Here is a 25,230-nt window from a genome sequence, read left to right on the forward strand (position 1 = left end):
TGGCGGGTCAGGAAAGACGACTCGGGCAATTGAATTATTTCGAACGCGGGCAAGTATAATCGTGCTTACACCGACCCATAGACTAGCGCGAGAGATAAAACAACGAAATGTTGACGCCGTTACTTATCACAGCTTTTTTCGATACAGCGGCGGTGAGTGGACTCCTGATCGAATGGGGGAAAAATTTATTCCTGAGGTTATCATCTGGGATGAGATATGTACTGTTTCGTTAGATACTTTACAAATGTTTCTTGAGTGGTTGCTGCGCGCGAATACAGCGGTAATCATGTGTGGCGACCATGGCCAACCACCACCATTTGTCGGCGAGGGTCCACATGATTGGTTAAAGGGTTTTGTGGACTATTATGAAGAAACCGATACTGATTACCGAGCACTTGATGAACAACTGCGCGAGGTTAAAAAATTAATCAGATTACAGCCGGATAGAGTTCAATGTGAAATAATCCGCGAGGTGATTCCGGAAACGCCGTTAAATGAATTCTGGGAAACATGGAGACCAAACGATTTGATTGTAGCGAGTAGAAAGATAGTTAGAGACACACTTCAGCGGAAGTTGTTTGCGTTGCATAAGGAAAAGTTTCCAACGCGCCCAGTGCCGTTATGTTATAGACCCGCGGACACACGGCGGCAGAACATTGAAGTTGAAATCCCCGGCCCGACAGCGTCAGGGACAAAAAAACAAATTCTTGTGCTGAATGATATTGTGCTCGTTGATATCAGCGTCGTCGAGGACGCGCTACGTGCTGATAAATCCCCGTGGACGCTAGGATACGCAACAACAATACATTCCTCGCAGGGATTGACTATCACGGATACAATTGTTTGGATGGTTGATAATCGCATCGAATGGTCGAATCTAGTCTATCTCGCAGTGTCCCGAGTACGGAGGATAAATCAGCTTCGAAGAATTGTTATTGACGAAGCCACCGACGAAGCCGGCGACAACGATGACATTATTGATGCTAGCGTCATTGATAGAAAACTCTCGGGTTACCGCCAACAGGATAAAAAAAAACAGCGGCGTTTTGATATTGATGCCGAATTAATAATTGCGTTACGACAACAACAGAATAATCACTGCGCGAGTTGCAATTGTGTAATGCGCTGGCGTTATTCGGATAAAGACGCTCGCCAATTTACCGTGGACAGGATCGATAACAGTCTCGGTCATATCCGTGGTAATGTGAGGTTAACTTGTCTTGAGTGTAATAGACGCAACGGCGCTAGTTAAGACCACGCGGGGGCAATTGAGTATCGTCAGGTATCACTTGTAGTTGCTCGCGAGTAAATCCGCGCTGAGGAGCAGTTGAATCCAGTCTATAGATCGGTGGTCTACCAGTTGATCGTGTTATCGTTGATATGTTATGTGTGGTAACACTCCAAATAGGATCAGTAGCTCTTTTTTTACCGCCTTCAAGTTCTCCTGGTTCATATAAATATCTAACAGTGACATCGCCGAGAATCGGCTTGGAAACGCTATCTATTTTTGATCTTCCGGGTATGTACTCGTATTTAATCGCGTCGCTGGGCTTCATGTTGATTGCTCGGGTAATCTCGTTATTTAACGCTGCAATTACGCCTGGCAACCTTTTGACCCATTCACGAGATCGTTTTTCTTGGATGAATTCCTTCGCGTATTGATATCCAAATAACCGTTCAGCAAGAGTCCGATTGAATCGTTCAACAATTGCCTGATCACGATGTAGCGCAGTATGATCTCGTCGTACCGCGACGCTATGATGTTTCAGCGTTGATAAAACAGCGCCGCGAAATTCACTACCAGGATCAACTTGTAATAGATTTGGCCAGCGCAGAGGACCCCTTCGGTAAATCCGCTCAAACGCATCGGCTACTTCAGTTGCTGACTTTGTTTTTAACGGCTCCGCTTGTTTGTATCGACTCGCAACATCAACTACGGTTAGCGCGTATTTGTAACCGTTGTCATGCGGCAGAAATAATATATCAGCCTGATGAACTTCATTAGGTACGCTGACATCAAAGTGTGAGAAGTTTATTTGTTTAGGCGGTGGTAGACAAATTTGCCATATAGCCTGTTTGGATAACCAATTAGCCGCAACGGCCTTTGTTACCTTTGCAGCGCTTGCGAGTTTACCAATTGCGGCCTTTCCTTTCCAGTATCCTCTCGGAGAATAATAGATGGATTCCATGTTGTTATTATAAACGCTAGCGTTTTCAATTATCAGCGCGAGAAGCTCCGCTTCCAATCATTAATTTACCTTTCATAGCCGATTTTACCAACCATGAAGCCAATTTTTCTTTGAATGATTTATCAGGAATAGCATTTAACGCGTGAATTAATTTTACATCCGCGATATGACGCTGTTGCAAATCACCGCTACGATAAGCTATATCATGTATCCGACATGCTTCATCGATAGCGTTTATTGGATACTCACCGGGTCGCGGCTGATTTTGATCATCGAGTCTGATATCTAATCGTGTTCCGGGGCCACAGTAGCTATATCCTGGGAGGTGCTTTTCTCCTGGATACTTTGCCCACGGTGTTCCGGGGAGTTTTGATAACTTGGCTGCAATATCACCTCCTCGCTTTTTTTTAAAGCACCCCCGGGTCTAGCAGAAATAAATCTAAATTTTTTTGTACCGCATTGTACACACTTACCAGTAAGCGGCGATCTGTTATTTCTCGTTGTAACGGTTGTCATATCATTTGTGCCAGTACGCACTCTACACTTCACACAATATAGATCCATAATTTATGTATAGAGATATGAATATAATTGATTTTTCGGCGACTAAAACGAGAGAACCAGTTAAGCATGTTGCAGCGTTACCAAACTCGATCCGGATGATTATCATCGGACCATCTGGATCCGGCAAGACGCAATTGTTACTTAATTTAATAATGAGATGGATGAAGTGGGATAAGTTGTATTTAATCGCCCCTAGCGTGGATGATCAACGATGCTACGAGGTGTTGAAAGATTTTAACGAGAATGCATCAGCGATCGCTGAAAAAAATGTTATTGAGTTTATTACAGATATCAATGATGCACCAGGTATTGATGATATTGATGGCGACGTTAACAATCTAGTCGTGTACGATGATGTTATGTTAGACAATCAAAAAACCCAGCTAGGATATTTTCCAGAGGCAGGCATAAAAACACCGACGTGATATATGTCACTCAACGATACACTCAGATTCCAAAAGTAATCAGAGACAACTGTAATATTCTTGCTGTATTCAACGGCGTTGATACACACACGCAACGAAATATTTGGCAGACATGGTGCGGCGGTGACATGGACTTTAATGGTTTTCGAAACTTTTTTAGTCATGCTCAGTCGACCCCACATGGATTTGTAACGATAAATTTACATGATCCTCGGACACGATATCGTATCGGACTTGACCAAATATTCGGTTAAATTGTAAATAACTTCTTAGCAGCAGGGGGGGCAATGACATCGACGCGGTCGTCGCTGTGCTTACCGGACGCTGACGACGCTGGGATCGGCTCGCAGAAAATGTATTAAACCAAATGACGTCACCATCGTGTAGGATGGACCGACGTCGTTTTTTTTTTACCAGCGCTGATTACACCGGATCCGCTGAGTGCAGAAAGTAATAATTAAGCAAAATAACGATTGGACAAAATGTCCGATTCGCCCCCCCTGCTCTTGCTGCTAAAATGATTTGCTTTAAGTAGTTATTTTTAAGTCCATCTCTCCTCATTTACTAAACTAGTTAATGAACATATCACAAAATTCATTTATATAATTTTATTTTGAATATCTATCAGCGTAAAAAATTACTTCCTTGACAATCAAATGTTTCTAAAATTCTCGCCAATTTATTTTAATTTTATTCTTGTTTATAAAGTATTCCTGTTACTTTTATCCACATATCGTGTAGCTTGATAATCATCAGAATCAGTAATAAGATTCAAATTGTCATGTTCCAAATTCACTACTTTTTCCTCATATTTATATACAAGGTTTTATATGTCCTTCATTTCCAAAAATTCGCCCTTAACAATGTTGTCAGTTATTGATATATTGAGTAAAGGGACAAAGAACAACGACTGAGTTATGTATATGGCCTAGACAGAGACTAAATGGAGAAAGAAAAAAGATCCATCGAAAACAAAATAGTACCAGCCCAATTTTCCCAGAACTGAAATATTACTGGTAGGCATGAATTCAACGTAACTATTGCATATGGAATATATAAAAATACAACGTGTAAAATTGTAATCAAAATTAGTTTAAATAAATAATGCACCAAAAACAAAATCAATAAGTTATAGGAAAACTTTTTTAAATTGTTGAGCTGTTATCTTTTTCAAATCATTTTCTGATGTTGTAATTTTGTAATGTGACGTCAATGATTAGCAGAAATTTTTCAAGCAAAAACATGATGTTCACAAAGAAAATTAAACGATGACTAATTCGTTTAAATTGTAATTATGTAATGACTTGACTTTTGTCATAGAAAATAAATTTCAACCAACATTTTCAGACAGACAATGACAAAAATGTATGAATCAGGAAACACTGAAAATATGTTTTCACTACATATGCTGCATCAGTTGTCACTGCAGGATGAGGTGGTTATCGTGTGGCGACTTCTAAGCAACTTTATTTGGTTTTTGCTATTTTATACCTTGTATTTAAAAAGCCCAAAAGTTTTGGACTTGTTTTCATTTTTGCTTTTGTTTTTTAATGATTTTCTTTCCCGGTCATTTAGTTGTGAAAATGCAAAAGATGCAGCTTATGACATGATTATTATTACGACAATAATCAGTAACACTGACAGATTTGGGCACCTTCCCTTTCTACTGAAGAAGTCAATAGATAGAACAATTAACAGTTTAACATTTACATCTGATTTAACGTTGTTTCTTAACGCTTATACAATTATACTTCTTTTTAAAGTTATTAATCTCCGTTTCCCATACAATTACTTTTTCTGTACTTTTATGTATGCATCGTAATGTGTTTTGATCTTCTCCACACACACACGAAATTTTCTGAAACCCATCGTTTGATTTTCCCAGTTTCATTTCAAACTAAGTTCGCTAAGTAAGTCAAAGTGGAAGTCAGCTAATCACTAACCTTTATAATCATGTTCATCTATTGATTTCATTACAAATAATTGGAACATAGCAAAGACAATGAGTAAGACAAAGCAAGTATATAAAAAAAAAGATTTAAAAACCCGAGCTGAACGTTCGAAAAAGAATCGGGGGAGTCGGTATTTGCGCACGTTCCATCTTCGGTGCACAACATGTTAACTGAAGAAAAGTATGCGCGATCAAACATAACATTCCATTTTCTGAACTGTGGGGGTGTAACTGTTTTAAGTACTTTTTAGTCAAGAAATAATTTGCTTCTCTTTCTAAATTAAAGAAGTGACAAAGGACGTACCATACAATGTAAGTTAAAAATAAAGAAAATAAATAATAGCAAAGCCTATTAAAAAGTTTTTCTTTGTCCTGTCTCCAACATTCTATATTTCTAGATTCAATCTGCATATGATGAAGCCTGGATTCAATCAAACTAAATACCACAGATGCTTCATCTTTTCAGCTACTAAATCACATACCCTTTTCATATAAGTCCAGGGCAAAACAATAAAAACATTATCAACCCTTAATATCCGGCATTTAGTCTACTCCTGCTCTTGCACAATTATTGTTCCAATTTAACCTTGTCACTTCACATTCGAATAACTGGTCAAATATGGATAATACTGCTTGCACCATTATCAACGCAGTTGATAGGCAACATTAAGCTGTGATATAGTGGTGGATTGAAGCGTGTTTTTCACAAACTTATTAAAGTTATCAATCGGTCCTTTATAAAACTAACCAATTAGTAAATTTTCGTTCATAGTTGAATGTTGCACAGCAAGGTGAACTTTTACAAGTTAAAATGTCACTAAATAAATGAATAATAATGGTCCAAAAGTCTGCATTTGTGTTTTTCTTATTCTCTTAAAGAAAATGTGGATAATGCAACATCGCAAGATTAAAGCTTTAAGGGCTGGACACCATGCATTTGGGATAACCTTTGGCTGTCAGATTTTGTGATATACACGTAGAAAGTTGTAGTACATAATACTACAGTTGACAACATAACCATTAATCAAAGAATACATTTTGATGTTATGCAATATCTTGTAACTAATCCACGACAAGACTAAATCAAGGATTACCTTAACTACCCAAATAGTATTCATCGTGCAAGAATTTGAACGATCATAATCTCAAACAAATAACAACACAGAGGGGAAATGCAGATATAACAAAATTGCTGCAATTGAACACAATGATAATGAAGGAGATAACAAACTCTCAAACTACGGAAAAGCTAGTTTGAGAAAAGCTAAAAGATAACATAATACAAATATTGTGATACACGGAAACTGAAATTGCAAAAATTTCAAACCCTTATCTACTAAATAAATAACACCTACAATTAATAAAGAAACGAATATGCAAGATAGTGCGAGAGCCATTTTGAACTACATTTGCAGCCAAATAAACATCGAAAAAAATTATATGGCGACTGACATTGTAGAAAATTAAGTAGATCACTTTTGACCTCACAACCGCGACTGAAGCAATTAGAAAAACACTTACACAACGAAATCCAACATGCCAACAAGTCAATATATATGCTTTAAGCATAAACAATACTGAAACAATATAACAGTTAAAACTACAACTCAGTAACCGTTGCAGACAAATAGTACTTTAACAGAAATAATTAAAAAACCGAAAATAAAAAAACAAACTGAATATTAATTAAAAGACAATTATATCCATGACAGTAACAAAGGGTGTGTGTGTGTGAGTGTGTGTGTGTGTGTGTGCGATTTCGATATTTAACGTAGCTTTAATAAAATTTCAGTCATATCGCTGCAATGTCTGCAGTGTGCCAGTTTATAGCGATGTCTAACACTGAGGCATCATACCGATAACATATATGTCCCACCCAGTCACATTAGCTTGATACCAGGCCGATCAGTCTTAACATTAACCTCTTAATACTAAGAGCCTGGCGAGGCAGCTGTTAGTACCACTTTTATTAGACTTTGTTATGGTTCAGCCGGGGTTCGAACCCATGACTTCGCACATCCAAGCCGGACGCTCTAACCACAAGGCCACTGGCGCCGTCTATTGCTGGCTTAAATTATAAGATCAAGATGGCAAAAGATGTTACATCCATTGACTTTTATGCCACCTCGCATGTTTAAACAGCCAAAAACAGACACAAGGAATATGTTGATAAAAATTAGCTGATAATGTTTTGGTGCAATATATTACTAAAGACATAGAGAACAAGATGAAATACATTCTAAAGCTGTCAATATTTTACAACAAAATATTTACAACAGACATATTAGCAGTTTATAAGTGAACTAGCTATAAAAAAGAGACAGCATATTAATGAAATGAAAAGGCTCTTAGATCTTTGTAAGACTGAATCAACACCCAGAAAGTATCTTTTATTTTGGGATTCACTCAGTTACGTTACGTTGTCTGAATGCATTTCGCAATATCGTGTCATTTTTCATAAAAGGGTGATGTTTAAACGCGGCTTTATCAGCTTGAATGCTGAGCCTGTAATTCTTATACCCAGCACTCATTTTCGCGTTGCACTGGATAATTGAAAACAGACAACGACTTGTTTATGAATCAGGCGCTAAAGAGAAATACGAACATAGCCTCTTCAGAATAAGTGAAACATGAACATACTTTATATAGCAAAACCGTATTTTAGAATCTGAATTAGAGTCTGGATTGTTAACCTAACCGATATGGTTGATATTTAAAATAGAATCTTGCAGAAGATATCAAAATATATTACATTCATACCCAAATAATTATTGCCTTTACATCATACATTGCTTTGTTCAAGTTAATAGATATTAATGCATTTAAAGAAGATACAAGTATGCACGATAAAATCATGGAGTAATTAAATGAAAGATTGAGAAAACGAGGTTTTGAGTGTAGTACATCTATCAAAATGAACACGGTTAAAATATTTGGTCAATCCTGATGATAAAGCAAACATAATGCTAACAAAAGTGAAAGAGTGATATCAGTCTTCTAACAATCACGTCAAATACAAGTATATTTTCGTTGCACGTGTGCTGTGTGTTAGTGGCTTACAAATTTACTTCGCATTAAAACTCCAAAGACTTTGACGTACGGTAAATATATACAGCCGAGAGTTAAGTATCTCAACTAAGCACATCACTATATTACAAACTCCAGAACAACATGAAGCCGAAATAACTTTTCAAGTTCAAAGCTAAATCTAAATAGTACGATTGTACTCGCTATTTTCTTCATCGTGAGTGACATGAAGGTGAACTGAGATCCTAATAGAAGTGTGGTAAATAATCTGGATTAACTCTTTGCGACAGATATCGAAGTATCCTATGGAATTGATGATCACTTTACATTCAAGGGCTAAAATAACGTTACGGTGTGCAAAGATGTGTGGTTAACATCATCTGTTTGAACAAGTAGAATTGAACATGGTATTATGAACGATAAATTGTAAACGTTACCACCAGATACGGATAATGCACCAGTACTATTACATAATCTATGCTTTTTTTGCTAATGGAAAAATCTTTTGAATATACCTTGAATCTCTTATCCTAATATATCATTGTTCAATGTATCTTTGCTCCCTTCTACAGCATTTACAATTAACCTAACAAAAGCTTCAGGACTTATAGGAGGTTGATTATATTAACATGGAGATAATTATTGACATAGCAGCTAATACAGCATTGACGAACCTTAAGATTCATTCTCCCACAACGAGCTTGAACAGACGTTTGATACTGTGCCGAAGAAAGTGAATAACGCAATCCAGAAAGGTTTTGATGAAAGCAGCAGAAAACGTCTTAATGACAACATAAATTCTAAAAAATTATGGTTATTTTATGTTTTCCCTCGAGACAACAATTCACTCAAGGATTTTTCTCGATACAACAGTTTACTTAAGTTTTTCTCTCGATACAACAGTTTACTTAAGGTTTTCTCTCGGGACAACCGTTCACTCATGGGTTTTCTCGCGAAACAACATATTACTGAAGCCACTACGTATTTCTTTGATGAATAAAAAAATAACATAGACATTAGTGAGGTTAGTGTAAAACGCTTTTACACTAGTGATCATCCTCTCTGAATTGTTTACATGTGGCGAATCTGTTGCAACATTGAAGATCAAAACCAAAGCAGACATCTAACCTCATCAGACTTTTTAACTATTGGTATGGGTAGACTTTTATAAACTACAACTATGTAAACAAATATTCCAGATAAAATACGCACATTTGGCTTAGCATTGTACAGCAAGGACAAAACGGTATAGAAAATAAATTTTGTTTTAACACAAAAAACGTTATTCCAGATAAAACAAGAGGTGAATTTGTAAATGCTTAGAAACAGAAAGAAAGGAACGATCTTTTAATGCAAACAGACCTCCCCTTTCAGGACAGAAAAGATTGTGTGCTTATATTGTCATCCCCCAACGAATGCATATTGTCGTATATACACAATGCTTCTTTCTTAATTCTGATGCGACGCACTTTATGATTGTGTGAACAGAATACATTCATCGCATGGTATTTTTCCTTGCAATTAAATAACAAGTGTCTGCATAGTCCGTATTTTAAAATCTGTCCTATTTTACATGTCTCAATCTTTCTACACCTTTCTTTCCAACTTTATATATATATTGAATAAAGCAAGAAAAGGCCAGGTAATAATTTATCCATTGTTCACTTTGAGATCTTTGAGATAGTAGTGTCATAAGCGCTGATGCCATCTTTCATGTCAGTGTAGTAATATTTCCACTCGACATAGGTAAAGCACGAACCGGTACCAGTCTTTTGTCTAACTGTGTCACCTTATTCGTTTTTTCAACTTGATATAAACTTCGTACAACATCCATTGTAATTCCACCATAAATTGGTTGAAGTTATTGATTTTGCCTCTTAAACAAACACCAAATAATCAAAAGAAAATATTCTGCTTCCATATTGGAGATCCTTCTGCCATTTACAAATAAGTACTTATTTACATATGGACACATTTTAACTGTTGGACTTTTCTGACGTTTATTTTCCCCATCAATATTCCGAGCACCGTTGTTCATCAATTTGAACAGATCTTGCTCCCAATCATTTGTTGTTTGTGTCAAATGGGTATCAAATTATGTCTAGGATTTTAACCATGGTTATTTTGTCGTGTCAAATGGGTAACAAATTATGTGTATCATCTTATCAGACGTCTGTAACCCAAATATAAAAAAGCTTTTAGTTTCTGTTGTGAATTAAGCATTTCTCTTTGCTCTGTTTTCATGTGCACAATATGTTTGCTATAGGCTTTCTACGCTTGTAAAAATCAATTAATGTCTGCAATGTATATAACAATAATTTCGTCTGAAATATGCTTCCCATGAGCTAATGAGTAATTAATGAAATGGTCATGTAAGTTTAATGGAATATCCGAATCCATTTCAACAAAATAAATGTTGAATAATAATCATCTAATGTATCTAGCACATTTCATTTTACCCATCAAAGTTGTACATCTCTTGCCGGTCACAATTCTTATTTTATTTTATTTATTTATTTATTTATTTATTTATTTATTTATTTATTTATTTATTTTCATTCTTTCTATCAGATTTAGCTGATCATTTTTGTCCAAGTAGTGTGTATTGCTTGCTTTGGAACATTTATTACGTATCATGCTAGTACCACGTCTTATTCCACTCCATATCATCAAGAACATATCGTCGGCTGTTACAAGTTCTAATTCAATATTACATATCTTCAGTGCAACTAATCCAGGATAATTAAATGAACTTAAATCTAATTTGTCATTTTTGTCATAGAGATTTTACAAAACTCCTCAAAATGTTGCACAGTACTAATGTATCTCTTTCTCATAATAGTCTTGCAGATTTCAATGTGCTTCAAGGTTAACACTTTCGATAATTACCCATACGAATTGATAATCGTCATTTCAAATGCATGAATCATTTTGACTGGTAAAACAATATTTTTGTACTTTCTTGCCCTCATCCCGATACATTATTTTGCAGTTTTACACATCTCATCGGGAAATACTTTAATAAAATCTGTTTACCTGAAAATTGTAAATTTATATATCTTGTTCATTGATTTGGCGTACAACCATAACCGCGATGGAATGTGTGACTGTCTTGATAGCGCTTATCAAATATTATTGTGCATCTGATACATGTGCTGAAGCACACCTGTGGCATGCTGTATGGCACTACAGTTTTATGTATATGATACACCCAACTCATGCCGATAGTTCTTGAATGTTAAAACAGGACCATCTGCGGGTGTTATATCTGCCTTGTTATTTTTGGACTGAATTGTGTCCTCGTGGGTTTATCTGGCATACAGAAACAGATGATAAAGCATATTTCAGATATAGCTCTATCCATGATGCCTATTTATCTGTATCAAGAAATATTTTGAACAAACTTTTATTATAACTTAATAGTAACCATTCCTCTGTGTAGTCAATGGAACCACTACACTGAAATATAACCATGACAACGTGTCTCTTTATATTTATCTTAGTTTAGTCTAACAAATTTAGTCAAACAATTTGAATACAATTTTGTTACACACCACTTCCCCAACGCCCTTCCAGTATATCAAACATTCACAGATGTATCAAATTCATTTTCTATTTTTTTTCATCATCTCAGTGTTTGCCTGGACATCGTTTCGACCAGCGTATGTGTGTATCTAATAGTGCATCTACGTGATCAATCAGTGTATCAACCCCACAATCCACAGGCTGACAGAAACACCAGACCCTTTCTTTATAGGTTTGTGCAAGCCTCCTTAACTCATTCAGACAAACTTATGTTATGAGTTTTACCTGGGCGGGTAATACCCGTTTGTAATGTTGCACGTTAAACGTGATAAAAGACACATGTTGTACTTTCTCCTAATGACTGTCCAAATTTGGAATGTAAAACAAATGTTAAAAAAGATCAATTAAACTAACTATTTCACCTCACCTCAGTGAACTGGTAACATCGCTTTGTAGTAACAATACCTATACTCAACGTGTTTGCATTCTTTAATTTACTAACAAACTCTTGGTCTGTAAGACAGTTTCTTTTTGCAATAATATTCTCCTTACAACCTTATTTGAAAACCCGTTATCTGGTTTACGTAGCAATTTTTAAGTTTAATTTGTAATATTCTTACACAGTTGTGTTCATTTATGCATTACTGAAGTGGCCCCACATATGGTTTGCTGACATTAAATATGGGGTGTCCTAATGCTAATTTGCTTTGTTATTCTTTGTCTCATGATCAGACGATTTATAACAACTAGCAATACACTGACAGTATGTGCATAAGAACTCTTGAGAGTTATTTAACCTTTGCTTACCATAGCTAAGATGGCAGAGCATCGGACACGTAATCCAAGAGTCGGAAGTTCCATACTTGCCCTGACCAGCCTGGATCAGCTGCATCAGTTGTCCGTAGGAAAGGCACTTAGTTCCCATTCCCTCAGGATGATACAACCAATAATAAGTTATAAATGCCATTCAAACCAACAAAATCTTAATCAACTTCCGTTTTACTTAAAACTAACATTTAGTGTAATGTGTGATAAAGCTAGATACCTGCTATGAGACTAAGGCTATCTGCAGTTCCAGTCACGTCTCGTGTAGAATACATAATCTTGTCTGCTGGAACAAGATTGGTTGTCTGTCCAGCAATACAGCAACCAACATCCTTCAAAGCTTCCACCATCTGTTCATTGGTAAGAGATGTAGTAAAGCCTGGAATGGATTCAAGTTTGTCCAAAGTCCCGCCAGTGTGCCCTAGACCTCTACCAGACACCATGGGAACCTAAATATAATTTTATACATATTGATATGCCTATTTAATTTGTATTGTGTGTTGGCTTTTCTCCATGATTATTGTATTACTATAGTGTGTGATTGATCTTGGTCAGTAACCGAGTTAAGGTGGGAAATGACTAACAACATATTTTGTAATCAACATATTGCATAGCTAATATTTTTATAACTATAGATTAAACACTCGTTGTATTATTACTAGAGCTAAACATGTTTACTTGAGTTTGAATTTAGGACAGTGATGTTCAACTTAAAAATACACCTGCTGTTTTACAAGTGTCCTTTATACTACCTTTGTAGCATGAAACCTGGCCTTGTTTACAACTTGGATTATTCTGTAAATGAATTTGATGCGCAAATGACCCTCATATTGGTTCTTAACTTGTTTCATGGGTTTCTATATTAGGGTTGATTATATTAGAATTGCTCATTCATAACGTAACATCCGAATTGGAATCAGTCTTATTGTTGTGTTCAGTTTATATTTGAGGGGATTTATATATTTAAGTTATTAACTGGAATTACAAAATGATTGTCAATACTTCTTGAACTAAATCACTATCTTGGGATTTGAATCCATTTAATGACGTTTTGGATTATATCATTGATTTATTAAGACTGTTGTCACATTAGCACATTCAAAAATCGGAATTCATTTTAAACACTGCTGGAATTCATTTGGAATAATCTATGCTTCTGGACCTGTGATGAACGTTTAGGCTATTTGGTATTTAATTTACAATATTGTAAGTTCTTTCTTAAATTTTCACTTTTGTGTTCTAGGGAAATAACAGATTTCTTGAATTTGAAAATACCTATTGTTCTCGCTCTTTTCTGTTACTTAGTTTAAGACAATATAGTCGTAACGTTATCTAATTATTTTTAAAACGTATACCATTCCACCCACGATTTAGAAATTAATGGTCTCATGCACTAGTAGATAAGCATTTACTTGTATGATCACCCACATTCTTCGTTTTTCGAGGATGATATTAATTTGCGTAATTGTAGTTTCATGAGCAACATTTCAACCATTTGTTTTATTGCTGTAATTGCCTTAACTGATATCCGTTTTTCTCGCGAGCTCGAAGACGGTTTGTATAAAATGATTTGGTTCATAACAGAAGGGATAGGTAGTCTCCACTATCAATCAAAATCATTATGGCTCAAATTCCTGTAGGTTTGACAGACAAACCATTTCAAAAAGTAATTATTGTCTCAGGTTCATAATAAGACTGAGAAAATGTATTGCATATATATGCATGTATAACGATTAATCAACACAATAACATATTAATGTGAAATTATGTTTCTCTATAACTGATTATAAACGATCAGAAGACTGCATCACACAATTATTTATCTTAAGTATTTCCGTTGAAATCCTTATTTTCATGCTAGTTTTTCGAAAGATAGTAGTAGCGTGTGTATGTCTGCATGTGTGTGATTATGATTTTTAACGTAGCTTTAACATTGTTTCAGTCATATCGCTACGATGTCTGCAGTTTGGCAGTTTTATAGTGATATCATGCACTGGGGCATTATGCCGCAGACATGTAACATGATGTCCCAACAAGTCACATTATCCTGACACCAGGCCGACCAGTCCTAACACTAACCTCTTAATCCTGAGCGCCTAGCGAGGCAGCTATTAGTACCATATTTGTAAGTCTTTCGTATGACTTGGCCGGGGATCGAACCAACGACCTTACGCTTCCAAGGCGGACGCTCTAACCACTAGGCCACCGCTCCGGTCGTCACTAGTTGCAAAGATGATTAAGTTGTACCTGTTCAAAAGTACGTAGTTCACTTTTCTTCAGGTACTTGGCTCACCTTTTATAAGCTTCATAGAGTGAATCATGTGTTGAGCATCTGAAGAAAGCAGACCAATGTTTATCTTTCATGGGGCCTCTCCGTCATATGCAGTTCATTTGAGATGAGAATTTCAACAGGTTAAACTTTTATTTATGCTTGACAAAGGCTCCCATTGTGAAGGTCCTGTCCTACTAATAAATGGTAACCGCAATGAACTCATTCCATTCATGTTTTGATCAAAACATCTTCAACCGATTAAAAATTGACGATGACTCGATTAAGATTGACCAGCCAGCGATTTGGAAATTCCAATTGATTTTCAATACTAGAAACGACTTATCTTTGCAACATCTTTCAGGTAATTTTAACATACTGTTCTTGGAGGTTAACGTGCCATGAAAAAAGATTGTGCATTAACTTCAACATTTTCAAAAACATATTACCTTACACCCACACGCTGCTAGGGCAGGCGCCAGAATCAGACTAGTTTTGTCACCAACTCCACCTGTACTATGTTTGTCCACCATGGAGCCTCTCCATTCTTGAGGCCACTCCAAAACCTCCCCTGACGAGGCCATTGCCCGAGTCAAGTGGGTAACTTCAAGGTCACTAAGCTCTCGGATGTAAACGGCCATTAACATGGCTCCTGCAACGAGCATAGAGGAAGTCAGTATGTACTATGGGTAGAGGAAATAAGTACAAATTATATTACATGCAAATTGGGCCATTTCTTAACGTTTCATAGAATAATATGAGGTTTCTGAGATGATTTTCGTTGGCTAACACAGCATGTTCTTTCGGACAATTTCATTCTACTTCAATGTCTTGATTTCACTTACCATAAAGTGATTTAACAGCGTATTTTTGTGCCGTCAGTCAACTGAAATATCATTTACGCCACTCTGAAAAAAGTTACATTATAACGTGTTTGGATTACATAAAGCAATGAAATAATTACACACATTTGTGTCAGTGAATGTCAAGCTTTATCAACCAGCAAGCGTGTGATATTGAGCTCTTCTTTGCATCAGTCAATAAGAGCTTTCCGGTTCAAACAGCTTCTATTAACCTCATAAAAGTTATAGAACCTACATATTCCAAAACTGAATGAAAACAAATGTGGGTAATATGATTTTACCTACGCACACACCCGACCTCGAAGCCATAATGGATTTACATTTATAGCATTTCATTATTGCAAATATCGTCTAGGGATTGTTGTGTATATTTAATTTGCATTGTTTGTTAGTTTCTTATTTTTTTGTCTCATTACATTTTCGGTAGTACCGCGATTGTACAGCTGACCTTGCCCAAAATAAGCGACATTTTGTAAACAATATTGTTTACCTTAACTGACTAAGGCATAAATATTAGAATTAAAATATTGGTCTAAGTCAAGGACATTGTCTTTACCATATTTGTATTATAACGGTAGTAGAAGACTTTCTAATTACAACTAAGCTTTTATCTTGTAAATCTTTGGAACCATCCAGAATCAAATTGTCCATTAGGTCATAGTTTGTTTTAAAGAAAGAAAACATCCTAACGGTGATATAAGTCAGGTTGAGTATAAACTCTTTTTGTTACGGAAAATAATTTATTCCTGCAATAACATCTGAAACAGAAATCAGTCTTACTGTTGTGTCTACTATTTAATCTCCGCTGGAATTTATTTATTCTAGATAATTGTTCATTGGAAAATACAAAGTACTCATTAAAATAATATTCTTAGAGACAAAGACTTTGGTTTATAGTGAACTTCAAACAAGGATATATGTTTGATTATAATTATTGTGATTTAACCAACGACTGCACATAATTAATATTCAGACCATCACAAGCACATCAACACTTTCAGTGTTGGATTTATTTTGGAATACCACTAAAATTTATTCCGAACAATATTCTTTACGACTTGTGTTAGTAATTCCAGGATTATTTGGGATTTTTATTTCGTTATACAGTAATATATTTGTTTTACATTTTCATTTTGTATTTATGGGAAATAATTATTTTTCAATTTTACAAAAACGTTTTGATTATTCGCTCTCTTCTGATTTTTTTCTTTAAGACCATGGAATGCTAACAGAAAATATTAGTTTGTCCAGGATATGAATTTTTCTCTAATATTCCAGAGAACCTTGTTTATGAAATATAAATTCACCTCGTTTGAGAATTTTCTAAATCGCAGATATTAATTTACAGTTCGGAAATCTTTAGTGAAACCAGTAAGCTTACACAATGTAATCTAAAGTGGAGACCTCTATTTCAAATCCAACCCAGCATGAAGGTTACACTCCTTGAAAGAGGAAAAATTGCTCAGCTTGACAGTTAATATAATCTTTCTGAGGTAGAGGTTTCTTTAGCAAAGCAAGAAAAAATATTTTGGCACAATATTTGGTGGCAAATAATGTTTCGGATGAAAGTGTTTAAGATTTGATTAATGAGTCTCCATCTAGCTCTAACTTGCAGGTTATGGAATTGAAATTACAATACAAGAATGAAATAGAGTTAAGAAAGTAAGAGCTTCAAAAAGAAGAAAGAGAGAGATACAAATACAGTTCAAGTTGCAGAAAGAGGAAATGGAGAGCGGAAGAGAAAGAGAATATAGGCAAATGCTAGTGCAAATGCAGAAAGAAAGAGAAGAAAGCGAATATAGAGAAAAAATAGAATAAGAAGAATGGACGTTTCAAAATTAATTAAAAGAATTAGAGCTAGCAAGTGGAAAACACCCCCTAACTTTAAACACAAATTCGGGTTTTGATGTTTTAAGAAATATCAGGTTAGTACTTCCTTTTCAAACAAATGATGTAGATAAATATATTTTTTCATTTTGAGAAAATTACTACAATTAAAAAATGGACAAGACAGCACTGGACATTTTCATTACAAAGTTTACTTGTTGGCAAAGATCGTGATATTTATATTTCATTGTCATAACAGCAGATTGCTGATTATGATGTGTTGGTGGAATTTATCTTGACTGGTTATGCGTTAGTACCTGAGGCATATCGGCCAGGGCTAAGGAATCGTATAAAACTCAAATGGCCAGACCTATGTCCAATTTGAATGGGACAAAGTACGACAATTTGATTTTTTAAACGGGTTAATGAAGATTCCTAATCTCTCAGACAATTGATTCTAGTTGCAGAGTTCAAGAATTATATTCATTGGTGACGTTGTCACTTATCTTGATGAGCACAAAGTCGAAACATTAGAAAATGCTGCTCGTACAGCTGACGATTATTCCTTTACTCATAGTTTCTTTGTCAGTAAGTCTTCCACTCATCAGCCTTCCGGTAAAAAAAAAGCAATTTTAGTATATTAAAAGCACTTCCAAATCTCACCCTGTCGCAACTTTAAGTAATCAGGTTTCCGATAATATTGATCAGAAATACTTATCTCTTCCTATGTCAACCTATTGCAAGATAAAAGAGCACTGTATTTCTTATCGCTATAAATTGAAAACAAAGCAACAGAATCAAGAGAGGACGATTACAGATGATCTTATTTATAAAGCGTCATGGTCACTGTCATATTATGAAAGTAATACATTTTTTCGGTCAAACAATGCCCAGCCTGACTGCATTATGAAAATTATGAACCATTCATTTCAAAAGGTTCTATATTACTCATAGGTGGTCCTGCCGATCCTAGTCCTATTAAAATATTAAGGTTTACGAGAGTGTATGAGTGTCATTTATTATCTGGTAATTTGCTTTTTTGAGAAGTCTTCTGTTGAAAATGTTCTTATGCATGGAGTGGAGCGCATCTTTGTTAATGTTCCTCTCAATTTTAAATAATTGTCATCGGATTTAGTGTCGTGGTCCGTGACAGTCGGAACAGTATGGTCTTTACACATCGAGTGTTTTCATTTGTTACCAGCAATGATTTAGCCAGAGATATGGTTGAGATTATTCCACTGGTAAATAACAAATCTTGTTTGGAAAAAAAATGTTACCTATCGAAAATATAATCATGTATTTGTACCCAGCGTGTGCAATTACTAAAACTAAGGCGAAAATAACGTTTGACCAAGATTTTGATGAGGTCACGATTGCTCCTTGTATTAATCAATGAACAGGTCTAGATCACAGTGATCCTAATTTTATTACTGATTCTCTTTATTCTAATCAACATGAGCAACGACAATTATTTAACGTCGAACAGGATAAAGATCCTGAGATGTCCTGTTTGTTTCAGAGGGATATTAGAGAAACTGAATCCACAGAAGTACATGTCTGTTGTTTTGTAAAAAGTGGGGCCTTTATGAAACAAATACAGGCTACCTCAGATAATGCTGGGGAAGAGTGTTTCGTGAGCTATTGCATTGTAATTCCAAGGTCGTATGGACATGTAGAATGGTTTGTTTAGTCATGAACCTCCTCTGACTGGTTATTTATGGATCAATAAGACTTATCTCACTATGGAGTATCATTTTTATTAGCCAAATATTAACAATTTTTAAATACTATAGATATTGGCACATTTGTCAAATGGTAGGAAAACCCAATTTGACGATACCTAAGGAATCATCTGCAACCTATTCCTGCGTTTGACGAATCATTTAGCAGAATAATGGTAGGCTGTGTCGGTCCCATACCTAAGACCAAGTCAGGTAACCAATACTTGTTGACCATAATTTGTGCTTAAACAAGATTCCCAGAGGCAATTGCATTGAAGAATGTCAAAATTAAAACAATAGTAAAAGCTTTAATAACTTTTTTACTCAGTTTGGCCTGCCCAAATCTGTCCAATCTGATCAAGGGTCAAATTTTATGTTTGGAATTTCCAGCAAGTCATGCATGAATTAGGCAACCATCAATTCTTGTTGCGATGAAAGTCATGAGGATTTAAAACAACTGAATCAAACTTTGAAGAATATTGTTCGGTCATATTGTTTTGATATTGAAAGTAATTGGGACGAAAGTGTTTATTTACTTTTGCTTTGTTAGGCAATCAGTTCAAGAAATCTTTGGATTAGTCCCTTTGAGCTTTCTTTTGGACATACTGTCCGTGGACCATTGATGTTGTTCAAATTGAAACTTCTTTCAAATCAAGATAAAAAAATTATACTTTTTTGCTATGTTCCTACTTTTAAAAATAAGTTATCAAAGGTTTGTGAAGTTGCAAGAAATAATCTGCACTCTAGACAGTCGAAAATGAAATTAAGAGTACAAAAGAAATGTGTTTTCAACCTGGTGATAGGGTTCTGGCTCTCCTTCCCTTGCCTCAAAATCATGTTCAGGTTAAGTAATAATGTCATTACGCAGTTGAAAAGAAAGTCAGTGATTTCAATTATATCAAAAATACACTTTGAAGACAAAAACAAAACCAATTTTGTAATACAAATATGCTAAAGGAGTATATTCCTAAAGATAGTAATGTTAATCGTGGAATTTAATTGTATCTGTCCAACACAGTGTGGATTAAAGAGATGGAATGCAAACTAACTGCAGTGACTTTAGTGTAACAAATCTTCCCATTTCAGACATTGTCAATAATCTGGGCCAGAAACTTTCACGTCTGCAATAACATGAAGCAAAATGAATTAAAACAGCTATTACTTTAATATGAGCACTTGTTTACAGATTTTCCAAACTGAACAAATACAAACTACCATGACACTGAAATTGTAAATTCCACACCTGTGAAACAGCATCTGTACAGGATGAATCTTCTCAAACAGGAATGTTTGTAAACATAACTTCAGTATCTGCTGGAAAATGAGTTTAAATAACCAAGTAGAATTGACGGGCTTTCACCTTATATTCTTGTACGACAAACAGATAATACTTTCCGCATGTGTACAGACGGAAAAGTTAAAGAAAACTTCATTATTCGTAATTCCTGATTCACTAATCAATATAAAGTTATGCCACTGGGAATGAAATGTTCGTCTTGTACTTTTCAAAATTAAATGAACAAGATAACATCTGTTCTAGATAGTTGTGTTACACGACAACTGGAAAGTTCACTTGGAGACGATCCAGAAATCGTTTGATAGACTCAGTGATCCAAATTCGACAATATATTTATCTAAAAGATAGTTTTCTGTGCTTATGTTACATACTATGGACACTTTAAACATATAGATCCTAAGATCAAGGCTATCTATAAATTCCCTGTGCCTATCAGTAAAAAGCAACTGATAATATCAGAAATATTGTCCCAAAACATTTACGATTCCGGAGCCACTGACAATTTTTAAAGCAAGAAAGGCAATAATCTGATAAGTGTCATAAGGCTTTTGATAAGTTAAAGGCCATATTTAAGAATACACCGGTTCCTCGGCTCCAAATTTCAATCACTCATTTCAACTGTTGCTGCAAGTGATGTTTGGTTTTTGGTGCAGTATTGATTGACGAAGATAAACAATGTTGTGGATCATCAACTGAGTTATTTTCTAAAAAAATAATTAAATAAGCTCCAGAGAAATTAGTCCACAATCGACATGCAATATTTGTCTTTGACGAAGTCTTTGCAACACTTGAAGTGTTTGCTAGCTGAGTTAATTCTCTGATTATTGTCTTTAGTGAGCACAATCCCGCTAATTTTAAAGCCAAGATGAATATTTAATCAGAGATTTTTAAGGTAAATTTTGATGTTGCAAGAATACAATACTGACATCAGGCACATCAATGAAAAAGACAATCTAATAGCAGATGCGCTTTCACGTGCATATCAATATTATATCGTTTCTTGTATACTTTGTGTCATTGATAAGAGTGCATCTTATATACATTTCTATCTCATTCATACATGACTAAAATTTAAAAAAAAAGAAGTTTTATTGCATAAACTTTTGTTTTTCTTTATGATGAGAGGTGTTATCTATATTTAATTTCCATTGCGTCTTAATTGGGTGTGTTCACCTTTTAATATTTCATTATATTCTTTGGGTATCATGAAATAAAACAGCTGACCTTTTCCAAAATCAGTGACAGTTTTGTAAACAATGTTGTTACATTTTTCTGATTGAAGGACAAATATTAAGATCTCTATCTTGGTCTGAATCAAGGACAGTGTGTTTATCATTATAATTTTAATAACAGACCTAATTATTACAAAGCTTTTATCTTAAAACCATTTGGAACCTTCTATAAAGACATTTTCCATCAAGTAATAGTTGTTTTGTTGGAACATGCTAACTGTGACCTAGTTGAGATAGAGGAGTATAAAATCTTGTTTACGGGAAAACATTATTTATTTTTGCAATAATATCTGAAGCGGAAATAAATCCTATTGTTGCGTCCAGTATTTAATCTGGGCTGGGATTTATTTATTTACATTATTTATTTAAAGTACTCATTTAAAATATTATTCTTGGAAATAGAAACCTGGATTTATAGTGAAATTCAAATAAGGATGTATTCATGGATAGTATTATTGTGATTCAGGAAAATGAACTGTTGGTAAATCATTACTATTCAAGCCATCACAGACAAATCAACACTTTCAGCATTAGATTTTTTTTTTGAATACCATTAAAGTTTATCCAAGACTTTATTCTCTAGGACCTGCATTCGTAATTCTATGATTATTTAGGACTTAATTCGCAAAACCGTAAGTTCTTTTGTTTTTACATGTTCACTTTGTATTCTATGAAAATAAATTATTTGTCGAATGTTACAGACCTGGTGGACTTTCGCTGTTTTGTACTTCTTTGTTTAAGAGCATAGACTCGTAACAAGACCTCGACTGCAATAAAAAGCGACGAGGACGGAGAACATAATCCACTGAATAATATAGTAAATTTCACCCGATAAGGAAGAATGGCCTTGACAACTTGTACTGAGAGATATTCTTGGTACGGCGTTGAATAGACTAGAACATAAATCAATAAACTTTGATTACTCCGCGAACACGAAAAGATAAATAATCCACAAATAGGTTTGCATAACTTATCCCTAGACGTGATCCTGCATGAATGAGTAGGTAGATTATCACTATACTTGGCAGGTGTGCTTTTGCTCCGAAACGAGAACATGGTGATTAAATCAATACAGTACTACTTACACATCTAAGCTACAAATGATTCAGGATTATTCAAAATAAACAACCAGGGCCACTGGCAATTTACATTATTTTCAGACAGTGTACCATAAAATAATAAAAACTAAATCTCAGTGTTGTTTCTGATATTTAAGGTCACATATGTCAGCTCTAATCACCTGGCACTGTAAAATTCCAGGTAGAATGAATAATCGCGCTTCTCTCCCTTCGTTGAATCAGCTCTACAATGAAAGACAACCTACAAACATTTGGAGAGTATAATATGTGTCACTTGTGCACATCATTATTAATTTCTTCCGTACAGTCATTTAGTGTCCTGTTTCCTTGCTTTAAATCTAGTAATACTTGTAAGATAATAGTATTTCTAAGTTAAGAGGTAACTACTAATCAAATTGTGTGCCCTGGATAATCACTGTTGAGTAGTCATACGTAGAAGCTTAATTAATGTTTTCATCTCTAAAGAGGCAAGCCAAGGCAAAGTACACGTTATGAAAGATAATATCTATCTGACGTGGCCTTGCTTGACCCCTGACATCCGCCAATCGGTCAAAATTGCAGCGCAATGTGTGACACCTAGTTTGACTTGTGAAATATTTTCATTCATCAAAATGGTGACGCAATTCGTTGATAGTGAATCGATTGTGACCTTGTTGACCCCATAAAAAGGCAGGAATCCGTCAAAATGGCGGCTTATTCAAGTGGTTGTTTATATATAATGTCCTTGATATAACAAAGTTGTATAGGATCTTTGATCGAACAAATGCTTGTTTCCGACAAAAAAGGCGTTATAATATAAGAGACATTGCCAATAAACTCCACAACCATGTCCTCCAACTTTTCTTAGTCCACCTGCGAAATGCATAGTAGGCTAGGCGAGCATATAGCCCTAAATAAACTGAAACCTACGCGGGGTGTGTGATGACAGCAAAACTGGAAAACATTTAACTGCAAAGCTCGACAAACATTTTTATTTAATTGCTTAAACGATAAATGCCTAGAAAATCGCGATGTCTTCATATCACTGAAATAATAAAGCTTTGTTGCAGAAATTAGTTGCGAAGTGTCCGGGTAATTCATATTATTTTAATGATCCTATTCTATTGTAAACTTCTAGATCTGAGCAATTTAGAATCTTGGACCATGTTGTAACGTTGAGGACCGACGCTTCACTTTCAAGCATTCAAACACAAAAGGTCAAAGGTCGACGTTTAACCCTAAGTCATCCTCGTCAACAAAATCCAAGGTACTTTGATTTCAAAAAAGGCATGTGAAGAGCAATTAAATACACTAAGATTCTGATATAAGGATCAACACGGACTGTAAAAAAATAAACAATATGTATGGCAAAACGGATAGGAATCGTTCGCAAAAGAATGAAATGTTAATAAATGAATTGAATCTGGTATCATACTTAAAAAACAAAACAAAATTACGACACAATGACATGTGCTGTATATTCCTATGGCTATGCTGATTATTTAGATTCGACTTAGCAAACGAAACAACTGGAGATAAACTACATTTAAACAAACACTATAACTGCTTACTGATTCATGTCATGTCTCGTGATAAATGGATTCGATTCACGGATAAATCGGCTTAGATGGGTGCCGTAACACATTGTCGACAGGGATGGTTTGAAAGAGATTTGTATTCAATTTAATTAAATCTTATGAAGTATGGAATTGCCCTATCTTTTCGAAATATATTCTCTCTACAAACGATAGAAAGATACACTGATACAAGGTATTCAAAATCACTATGGTACAGCATTTACAACTAACATGTGGACAAGTCATGCCACTGAAGCTTCCGTAACAATGACGGAGCACTATAGAGACGAATTCCGAAATTTAAGGTATACTGTGCTTACAACGCGAGAGCTGGAAGACAGACATAGAAGTATTGTAATTGCAACTGATACTACGAAGCTTTGAACAGAAATAAAAATAAAGCATGATCAAGTTACTGCACTAGTAAGAGATAACACCTTACATGTGATAGTCTGTGCAGAGACCTTGCAATACCACAATGTTAGAACTTTTGATCGCACGCTTCAGTTATCCATTCATTGTGCATGAAATGCTGTTCCTGTCTCAGCTCGTACCACTGCAACAGCAAAACGTTCCGTTGCATATTTTCGTCGATCACTCCTGGTTTCTAATGTGCTCACTGCTAGACAAAACCAAATGAATTTGGCCACAATCAATCGTCTAACTGGTTGTCCAACAAGATTGAATTCCATCTGTGATATGACTGAATCCTAGATTATCAGATGAACAGTGGAAGATAATGGAACTCAAGGTTTCAATGCTGAAACCTCTATATATTACTACAAGGATCATATTTTATCAAGAATATCACCAGTGAGTGCGGTCAACTGTTTGCTTTTCAATCTTTGGTATTGGCTATTGAATGAATCAGACACGGATA

General features: G+C 35.2%; 1 protein-coding gene across 7 annotated transcripts in view; it reads right to left on the reverse strand.

The window, feature by feature from the left end:
• Window positions 1-25,230, reverse strand: part of LOC149786645 (thymidine phosphorylase-like) — a 56,152-nt gene that overhangs the window by 27,477 nt on the left and 3,445 nt on the right. For 6 of the 7 annotated variants that reach the window (XR_016424996.1, XM_089977167.1, XM_089977164.1 and 3 more), the window contains exons 2-3: window positions 15,225-15,427; window positions 12,727-12,955 (exon numbers count right to left, since the gene is read on the reverse strand). Coding sequence is in view for 6 of the 7 variants with exons in the window: in XM_089977167.1 (XP_089833293.1) it covers window positions 12,727-12,955; window positions 15,225-15,427 (432 nt within the window). In the remaining variant the exon portion in view is untranslated. Of the gene's footprint in view, window positions 1-12,726; window positions 12,956-15,224; window positions 15,428-22,418; window positions 22,553-25,230 lie in introns of those variants that run through there. The other variant, XM_089977166.1, reaches the window with a different exon arrangement.

The sequence above is a fragment of the Sinohyriopsis cumingii genome, chromosome 12 (assembly GCF_028554795.1).
Source record: "Sinohyriopsis cumingii isolate HCF-2022 chromosome 12, ASM2855479v2, whole genome shotgun sequence".
NCBI lineage: Eukaryota > Metazoa > Mollusca > Bivalvia > Unionida > Unionidae > Sinohyriopsis > Sinohyriopsis cumingii.